The sequence below is a fragment of the Entamoeba nuttalli genome (assembly GCF_000257125.1).
Source record: "Entamoeba nuttalli P19 unplaced genomic scaffold asmbl_4738, whole genome shotgun sequence".
Taxonomy (NCBI): Eukaryota; Evosea; order Mastigamoebida; family Endamoebidae; genus Entamoeba; species Entamoeba nuttalli.
The window spans coordinates 1-9,804 of record NW_008577009.1 but is presented as its reverse complement, the minus strand read 5'-3'; the positions used below and the strand labels follow the sequence as shown (position 1 = coordinate 9,804).

The 9,804-nt window shown below is 26.9% G+C and overlaps 7 protein-coding genes across 7 annotated transcripts in view; 3 read left to right on the top strand and 4 right to left on the bottom strand.

The window, feature by feature from the left end:
* ENU1_111350 (hypothetical protein) overlaps window positions 1–14 on the top strand; it is a gene marked incomplete at both ends in the record, with an annotated part of 381 nt that extends 367 nt beyond the window's left edge. The window contains one exon of the mRNA XM_008859552.1: window positions 1–14. This exon is cut by the window's left edge and continues 367 nt beyond it. Within this exon, the coding sequence (XP_008857774.1) occupies window positions 1–14 (14 nt within the window).
* A 13-nt stretch (window positions 15–27) lies between these two features.
* ENU1_111340 (high mobility group (HMG) box domain containing protein) lies at window positions 28–198 on the top strand (the record flags this gene model as incomplete). Its single annotated transcript, XM_008859551.1, has 1 exon — window positions 28–198. One exon carries the CDS (start codon window positions 28–30, stop codon window positions 196–198), a length of 171 nt encoding a protein of 56 aa, XP_008857773.1.
* A 100-nt stretch (window positions 199–298) lies between these two features.
* Window positions 299–5,206, bottom strand: ENU1_111330 (DNA-directed RNA polymerase II large subunit, putative; the record flags this gene model as incomplete). The annotated part of the gene is made up of 1 exon (XM_008859550.1): window positions 299–5,206. The coding sequence occupies one exon, from the start codon at window positions 5,204–5,206 to the stop codon at window positions 299–301; it is 4,908 nt and encodes a 1,635-aa protein (XP_008857772.1).
* Window positions 5,207–5,652: 446 nt separating this feature from the next.
* Window positions 5,653–6,252, top strand: ENU1_111320 (hypothetical protein; the record flags this gene model as incomplete). Its single annotated transcript, XM_008859549.1, has 1 exon — window positions 5,653–6,252. The coding sequence occupies one exon, from the start codon at window positions 5,653–5,655 to the stop codon at window positions 6,250–6,252; it is 600 nt and encodes a 199-aa protein (XP_008857771.1).
* Window positions 6,253–6,291: 39 nt separating this feature from the next.
* ENU1_111310 (hypothetical protein) lies at window positions 6,292–7,374 on the bottom strand (the record flags this gene model as incomplete). Its single annotated transcript, XM_008859548.1, has 1 exon — window positions 6,292–7,374. The coding sequence occupies one exon, from the start codon at window positions 7,372–7,374 to the stop codon at window positions 6,292–6,294; it is 1,083 nt and encodes a 360-aa protein (XP_008857770.1).
* Window positions 7,375–7,479: 105 nt separating this feature from the next.
* ENU1_111300 (hypothetical protein) lies at window positions 7,480–8,463 on the bottom strand (the record flags this gene model as incomplete). The annotated part of the gene is made up of 2 exons (XM_008859547.1): window positions 7,480–7,884; window positions 7,933–8,463. 2 exons carry the CDS (start codon window positions 8,461–8,463, stop codon window positions 7,480–7,482), a joined length of 936 nt encoding a protein of 311 aa, XP_008857769.1.
* A 479-nt stretch (window positions 8,464–8,942) lies between these two features.
* Window positions 8,943–9,726, bottom strand: ENU1_111290 (hypothetical protein; the record flags this gene model as incomplete). Its single annotated transcript, XM_008859546.1, has 2 exons — window positions 8,943–9,473; window positions 9,523–9,726. The coding sequence occupies 2 exons, from the start codon at window positions 9,724–9,726 to the stop codon at window positions 8,943–8,945; spliced, it is 735 nt and encodes a 244-aa protein (XP_008857768.1).
* Window positions 9,727–9,804: the final 78 nt, after the last annotated feature.

The following is a 9,804-nucleotide window of genomic DNA, read 5'->3' as shown; positions in this document are numbered from 1 at the left end:
AGAGAAAAAGGTAGTAGAGGAAAAGGAATGTCAACTTTATCTTCTATGTGGAAACAACTCCCTGATGAAGATAAAGAACGTTACCAAGAACTCGCAAAACAAAATAAAGCAAAAGATATAAAAACAAATGATCAACCAGCTCAAGATCAACCTTCTTCAATTCCAACAGATACTCAACAGTCTTCTCTCCAGCAATAATTGAGTTGTAATTTTCAATTAAAAAAAAGTATTTTTTTAATTTTATAAAATAATTTTTATTTAAACAACTTTCTTCTTTTCCAAACAAAAGAAATCAAATTCATTTATCTTGTGGTTTAGGGAATATACTAGGTGATGAGTAATTAATAAATGGTGATGAAATACCTTGGAACGCAGGTGTTGAACCTAAGAATGGTGATGGATTAGGATTATTATAAGGTGAAGATTGTTTACCAGCAAACATTGGTGATGATAAAAATGCAGGTTTAGATAATGCACCAGTAGCTGGATTATATGGTGAAGGACCTGAACTAAAACGAGGAGTAAATTGCATTAACATAGGTGAAGATCTTGGAGAAGAAGAGGTTATAAATGGTGATGGAGTAGCAAATTGTGGATGTGTTTTTCTTGGAGAAACTGGTGAAGGAGAGAATCCCATTGGTTTTGGTTTATTGGTATTTGTTGGAGACATAACCAAATGAGTTCTAATTGGAGACACATCAAATCCATCAATGAATGCTTTTTTATCAGCTTCTTCTTCACTAAATGAGTTTTCATCAATATTTGATGCTTTTAATGAATCTATATCAAGTAATACAGTAAATGCACCAGTTCCTGCAACAGTCCTTTGTCCCATTAAAATATTTTGAGAAATACCATTTAAAATATCTGATTCACTAAATGCAGCTGCTCTTCTAAATTGTTCTAATGTTTGTTCAAATGAAGCTCTAGTAATAACTCCTGCTCTTCCACGTGATAAACCCATTCTATTAAAAGGTTGAATTCTACCAGTAAATGTCATAACATCAGCCATAAGAGCTAAATGTCTAAAATTAACATATGACCCAGATAATGTTTTAATAAGTTCTGCTTCAAGTTGAGTTCTACCTGCTTCAATACCTAAATAAAGGAACGTTTCATAAACATTATTTGTAACAGTTTTATAAAAATCAACATTATCACATTCAGCTAAACCTGCCATATTAGATCCTTCAGTAAATACTACCCATTGTAATTGATCTCTTAACATTTTTGTTTCTGGATCAACTACAATTGTATTTTTTGGTTTTTGAGGAATAATAACTTTTGTAATTCCTTCAATTCCAGAAATAACAACAGTCCTTAATAATTCATCTAATTTAGATTTATAATATGCTACTGCTTCAACACTTTTATCAACTTCATCAGTTAAATGATCTATATTAGAACATTCAGATATACTTCCAACTCTAAATCTAATATGAACAACAATTTTAACAGTACCATTTACAATATTATTTGAGTCTGATGGAATAACTAATGCATCTTTAAATAATTCTTTTATTTTTACTCTTAAAATATCTGAATCAGAATCAACTCCCATAGAAACCATTTTATTATATCCAAATACTAATCTTATTGTCCATTTACAATAGTCTTCTGGTTTAATTTCTTCAACTTCAATAAAATCATTAATAAATTCTCTGTCTTCTTCAATAACTGAATTGGCAATATCAGGATCAAACCAAATTTCCACATTATCTATAAGATCTTTTAATTTAGTGTAAGGAATAGTTTTATTTAATTCTTTATCTAAATCAACCATTGACTCTCTTGTATCATTTGTTAAATAAACATTCATACTTGGTGTCTTTGGTGTTTTAGATACATTTAATAATTCTTTTAAACGTGGGACTCCTTCAGTTACACTAGCAGATGAAATACCTGCATGATGGAATGTATTTAAAGTCATTTGAGTTGCTGGTGCACCAATAGATTGAGCAGCAATACTTCCAACCATTTCTCCAGGATTGATAAATGAACGTTCATAAATATTTTTAATTCTATCCATTAAATCATCAAATGATTCTTTAGATAAATGATGTTGAATTAAACATTGTTTACTACTTAATGTACAGTGTAATAATTTACCAAATGATCCAAGTGCATCTTTAAATCTTTCTTCATCAAATTTATCATTTTTAACAGCTCCAATTGAAGATAATTCTTTAATTAATGCATTTTCTCTTTCAATAACATATTTTGGATCTAAATTACTTCTTTGACTCTTTGGTAAATATCTTGCTGCAATAACATTATCAATTTGTCTTGCAAAATTAACAACAATATGAATATCACATGGTTTTAAATCAAGACTTCTTCTCCATGGTTGATATAATTCTGCTCTTTCATCTAATATTCTTTGGAATTCATTATCAAATAATGTTTGATATTCGTCACTAAATAATTTATTATAAATATCTTCATCTAATAGTTCACTTAATTTTTCATCATTTAAATCCCATTTATAAAGTTCATTCATTTTTAAAGTATCATATTCATTAATACTTCCTTCAAAATTATCAGGTTTTGAATCATTACAATAAATGTATTTTTGTGTTTCACACATTAATGCATCTACTCCATCTCCTCCATACATAAATTCTACCATATCTCCACTAGATCTTCTAACTGTACGATCATATTTACATTGTACATCTTCCATACATTTAACCATTTTTCTTTGAATATATCCAGTATCTGATGTTTTAACAGCAGTATCAATAATACCTTGTCTACCTGCCATAGCATGAAAGAAAAATTCTTGTGGAGATAATCCCATCACATAACTATTTTCTACAAACCCTCTAGAAACAAATCCATAATCTTCTTTCCAATAATGTGGTAATGTTCTTTTATAAAATCCAAATGGAATTCTTAAATTATTAATTTCTTGTTTTCCAACAAAAGCTACCATTTGAAGAATATTAGTTGTACTTCCTTTACTTCCTGAATCTACCATAGCAAGTAAATTATTATCTTTTTTTAATGATTTTGTAGTAATAGAATCACATTCATTTTTTAATTTTTCTAACAAACTACCTAATTCACTTTCAAGATTTTCGAACATAGTATTTCCTGCTTGTACTTTAATTTCATCATCATGTTGATGGCTAAGAAATTTTACTGCTTCTTTTTTACTTTTTTCGACATTTGCTCTAATAGAGTCATGAACAGATTGTGGTACAACAATATCTCCTACTCCAACTGTAAATCCTCTTGTTAATATCCAACTATTAACAGTGGCTTGTGTTTTATTAAAGAATACTTTAGTTGCTTCCATTCCTTTATCTTTAAAAATAGTTTGGATAATACCTGATCTATTCTTTCCAAATTCTGATTTATTTCTTAATGACCCAACTAAATGAACACCATCTAATATATATACATCAGAATCAGCTACTGCTGGTCCACGTTTTAATAATTCTTTAATTGACCAATTACCTCTATGAAAATTAATAGTAGGAAGAATTTGAGTGAATACTTGTTTCCCAGTCCATTTAGGAATTGGTTTTAATATTGCAGGAATTGGAACTGTTCCATCAAAGTTATCTAAACATTGTAAGATATTATAAAATACTAATTGTTCAATAAACGTTTCTCTTTTTGTAATTAAATAACTTCCACATTGTGTATCTTGTACAATACCCATAATTGGTCCATTATCTTGTGGTGTAATAATTTGTGTTGGTGTTAACATTAATGTAGCAACTTCAGCTCTTGCTTCAAGTGTTTGTGGTACATGTAAATTCATTTCATCTCCATCAAAATCTGCATTATAAGGTGTAGTATCACATAAATTCATTCTAAATGTAGAAAATGGTAAAACTCTAACTTTATGACCCATCATACTCATTCTATGTAATGAAGGTTGTCTATTAAAAATAACATAATCTCCATTCATAATATATCTATGCACAGTATCTCCAATATCAATAATTTTTTCTGATCCATTTAATCTATATGTTTGTCCGTTCTTTCTTTCTAACATAAATGCTCCTGGATAATCATTCATTCCAGCATTAACTAATTTTTGTAATTTTTCTTTATTATGTTGAGTAACTACTTCTGGAAATGTTAAAATTTTAGCAACTCCTGTTGGTACTCCAACTTCATCCATTGATAAATTTGGATCTGGTGAAATAACTGTTCTTGCAGAAAAATCAACTCTTTTTCCCATTAGATTTAATCTTAATCTACCTTGTTTACTTGAAAGTCTTTCTTCAATTGATTTAAAATTTTTCTTTCTCAACATGGTTTCTGGAAGTTTAACATTTTTCATTGATATTTTTGCACAAATAGTTTGTAATTCCATTAATTTATTATAATACTCTGATACTCCTTCACATTTTTGATTTTCTTCTTTTAGTCTTTCATTAGCAGTTATTACATTTTCATATAATACAGTCAAATCATCTTTAGATTCTTTTGCTCCTTCTGATACAATAGATGGTCTAACACATGGTGGTGGTACTGGAATTAATGTAAAAATCATAAATTTAGGATGACAATCAATTGGATCAAATCCAAGTACTCTAACATCTTCATCAGTCATATCTTTAAATATTGCAAGTGCATCTCTTGGTTTAAAATCATTTTCTTCATTAGTTTTTATTCCATTTTTTCTTCTAATTTCTAATTTATTTTCTGATTTTAATTTAGGAAGTTCATAATCTACAATTGGTCCATTACATGGATTTTGTTCTTCTTCTTCATTATTTTGGTGTTTATCAAGATCTTTTTTCTTCTCAGATAAAACTCCACAAGCTTTATAGTTTTTATGAATAAACTCATAAATTTCTTTTAATCGTTCTTCTCCAGTACTTTTAATATTTTTAACTCTTTCATCTCCATGACAATATATTCGTTTACAAATTGGACAAACACACTTTAATACATGTAAAATATATTTCATATATATAGCATTATAAACTGGTTGTGTTAATTCTATATATCCAAAATGACCAGGACATTCTGTCCTTGTTCCTCTACATGTTTGACATTCTTCTCCTTTTTCAAATGGTCCCATACGAGGATCGGCAAGTCCACCTAAAACTGGTTTACCATCGCTACTAACTGAAGTACTTTCAGTAATCTTACAAACACCCATTTTTCTGATTTGTTCAGAAGAAAGTAAAGTAAATTTTATTTGTTTGACTCGTTTCGTTTCCATGTTGAGTTCAGTCATTGTAACTTGATAATAATTTTTTTAGATACATTTCCCTATTATTTTTCTTTTTTCCTCATAATACATTCTTCTATTATTCTTTTTCTCTTTTTCTCATTTTTTTTAGTTTTTTTTTTTTTATTTCTTTTCTTGTCATTTTATTCTTTTTGGATTTCACGTCATCTTTTTTAAATGATATCTTTTTTCTTATTGATATTTAATGAAATACTATTTTAAGGGTTTTTTTCTCTTTAATTAATAAAAAGGGTTTTTATTAAAAAAGAGAAAAAAAAATATGAAAAAATTTTATTCTTTCTTCTTTATTACTAAAAAAAATTACGTATTAAGAGTATTTAAAAATTTCAGTCTTATTCGTGATTAGAGTAATTAATAAGATTCAATCTTATTAAAAAGTCACTTTCATTTAAGCTAAAATTTTATAAAGAAAGAAATTCACGCATTCTATTATGTTTGCCGAAAGAAATTATTCAAAGATTATTGAGTTATTAAAACCTAGTCATTACCATTCTCAAAAGAAAAAAGAATGTAGTAAAAATAATAATTTAGTATATTCAATCCTTAAAGAATTAAGGTGTTATTGGGTTCCATTTCATCCTATCAACAAGAAAATTGTAGGAGAGACAAACTTAAATAAACGACTGAATGCTGTATTAAAAATACTTCAATCTCTTGAAGTAATTGAAATGAAAAATGGATATGTCAGACTAAAACCCTATTCTAGTGCTATTGCTTTTAATGTTTCTTCGCTTAATGAAATTCAATTCGAGCTAATGAAAGAAAACCAAATCTTAGAAACTCAAATCACAAACATTCTTCATCAATATAGTTATACTCATAAACTATTTCCTAATATTCAAATTAGTTTTGAACAATCTGCACTTGAACTGTTCCTTCAAAACATATCTCCATTAAATTATAACCCTCAATTAGTAAATTGGTTATTTCTTTGGAAACACTCACTTCCATTGCCTTTATCAAATTCTTCTTCTTCAACATTTGATCCATTACAACCACCTTCTTCTCTTAAATGTACTGTAAATAATTAAAAAAACCAATAATATTGAAAAAATTCATTTAATTTAGATTTAATTATTTTTTGGAACAGCATCTCCGTATGAGGCATAACATTCACGAGGAACTTGTGTGTTTTGAAGTTGTAATAATCCTCCTTCTTTTAAGAAATTGCCATGGTTAATAGTTAATTTCTTTAATTCTTTTGGAAGAATAACTGAAATCTTTTCTTTTGTAGTTACAAAATTGAAAATTATTTCTTCTAGTTGATGTTCTTCATGAAGATCTATAATACTACTTTCTTCATTTTCTATGTCTCCACGAACGTCAATCATTGATGGATGATATAACTTCATCAATGCAAGAAATTGTTGGTCAATAAAAATACTAATTGGTATTCTAAATTCTTTCTTTTGATAATACAATAACACAACTTTACTTGAAAGATAATTGTTGATATCTGGAGGAAGTTCATTTAAATAAATCCCAATAACACTTCTTGGGTGTAATTTTAAAATATCTTCAAAGTCATTTGGTTGTACCCAATTGAGTTTATAAAGAACCCTTAATTTACTACATACAAACTGTTCAAATAAATCATAATAAGTTTTAAATTGTGAACCATCACAATACACAACTAATGTTTGTAAAGACTCCATTGATCTAATAGGTAAGTTTTCAGTAAGACCATTTCTTCCTGCTCTAATTTCTAAACGACGTAAATTAGGTAAAGAAAGAAGATCAAATAAAGGTAAACAACTAACTTCCAGAATTAATCTAGAAACTCGGTCTTTAATTGTTTCCCAAATAGGATATGAAGAAGGTGTTTGTTTTTGAATATAACTAATTTCAAATAGTTTTACATTAACTAATAATTCTGGTGGTAGTTGTTGTAAAGTATTAATATCTGTATGGAGAGTATCAATTCCAGTAAAAATTTGTAATTCTTTTCTTATATGAATTGATTGGTCATTTTGAAGGATTGTTTCTAATGATAATTCTTGATAACATGGATTAACCTTTAGTCGTGTTATTGCTTCGCCACAATTATGGCTAACTTGATGAAATCTCATTAACATATTCAATGAAATAAAGTGTGGAATAATAGACATGAGATAAACTGCTTCAATTTTTACTGGATGATTAATTTCAGACATTTCTTTTTAAATATTAATTTTCAGTTCTTATAATTATTAGTTTTTATTTTCTTTTTTTGGTTTAATAAATTTTAAATTTTAAATCATTCAACAAATAAAGTCAAATTAATTTACAATTTTAAGAACAAATTCTCTTAAATGTTTAAATTCGGAAAGAAAATATTTTATTGCGTCGTTCCAATGAGATGTTGATGGGGCTAATGATAAACCATTAGCAGTAAAATTACTAATTTTATAAAGTGGTTTATATTTATTAAACTGAATAGAAACAATAGTAATTAATTCTTCAACAACCAATGAAAGTTTTTGTAAAGAATAAGTGAAAGATTTAGTCCTTTTTATAGACTTTTGATTAAAATCTAAATAACTTAAATTTAATCTAGTCATTGAAAATTGAGAATACGCTGTTATAATAGAACATTTTGTTAATTGAGTTCGTAACATTTGTCTAATAAGTAAACACTCTTTAATAATCAATGAAAAACAAATTGATACATTTTTATATTTTTTCTATTTAATTAAATTCTAAATAATTTGTTTAGAAATAACGTAACAAACATGTTGATAATCAGAAACAACATTAATAGAATTAAATAATATTCCATTTTCAGTCCATTCAATACGATGTATTTTATTCCATACATTTTCTTCATATTGTTTTGACTCTTCTTTTTCTTTTTGAATATCAATTCTGCTAAACCTATCACTTGAATTATTTGATAGTCGAATTATTTCTGCTAATAATTGTGCGTGTTCTTTATATTTCTCTTTGAAAGAATCTTGTAATGAAACTATAAATTCTTTATCTTCTTTTAATTGTGTTTGTTCTTTTTCTAAACTTGAAATTGATTTTTCTAGTTCTTGCACTTTTAATTCTTCTTGTTTTATGTCTTCTTCTAAACCTTTTAATTCTTGTAAGTCATCAAACATTTTTAATATTTCACAATAACTGCATGTATAATTTGCTTCTTCTCTATCCATCTCATTACTTTTATTATGATAACAACTTTCACACATAGGTAATTCAAATGGAAATTTTTCTTGTTGTGCAAAATATAACCATTGTAATGGAGAGTCTGTCTGTGTCATTGAAGAAGAAAGTTGTATTGGTTTTGTTTTTGGTTTATATACCACCCCTTTATTTATAAAAAAAGAATTCGACAGTGATTTCATTGGTTGATTCTCTACAAATGAAACTAACATATTATTTCTATATTCTTTTTGATTATTACCCTTTTTATTATTCAACAAACATTGTTTTTTTGGTACTGTGGACAGAAGTTCTAATGACCTTTCTACGATTGGACATCCACAATATTTACAAGTGACTTTCCCAATTGACATTTCGTTTTCAATTTTTTAGTTTTCCTTTTCTCTTTTTTTTTTCTTCATTTAGTTTTTTTCTTCCAATCAATCCTTTCTTTATGTTTTATAAAACGTTTTGTCTCAAAAATGAAATAAACAAAGAACAAAGTCACTCATTTTTCTTAGTCATCAAAAAGAAGAAAATATCAACATAATCAAGTTATAGTGGAACTTAAATTAACTTAATGATAAAGGTATGTCTTTTAATTTGTTTCTTTTTCAGTAAATAAAATAAATATATCACCATATTCTCCTATTTCTCCTCCTTTTTTTGGTAGTCCTTTTCCATAAATTGTTATTACACTTTCTGAATCTCCTATTTTGACTTTATTTGGTTCTACTCGTTTATTAATCCATTCATCATCATTAATTCCTCTATGACTAATAATAAATCCATGTTGTTCATCATAATGATTGATTGGATATTTCAAAATTACATTTTCTTTATTACGAATAAAGTCATGACAAATAACTTCAAATAATATTTTCAAATCCCCTTGTTTCTTTCCAATTTCTTCATTTCCTTCTTTTTCAAAAATATATTCATCATCACTATCAACTCCTCTTTCTATTTTGATTGTTTTACTTATCATTTCATTATATTCTTTTGCTGTTAATTTATTAATTCGTTTTACTTGATATTTAATTGTTTTAATTAATCCATTTTTGACACTCTTTAATGTAATTTTAATCGTAATATTTATTGATGGTGGTTTATTAAACATTCCTTTATTCTAAATTTCATTATTCTTTTGTATTACACTGAATTACTAACCTCCAAACTTCACAATATTTGTAATATCCAATTGGGTCAATTTCATAATTATCCATCACTACATTCCACTCTTCCATTCGCTCTTTTTTATTATCAATTTTTGCCTTTTTTAACTCTCCGTATAGTTCATTCATTTTATCAATAATTTGTTGTGGTTGAGTATGTTCATCTAGTTCAGTTAATTGATAAACATTCATTCCATAATATGTCATCTTTCCCTTCATTTTCGTCTTTTTAAGTTCATTTTTTGTTTTACATAAAATTGGTTTTTATAAAAATTCATTCTTTAC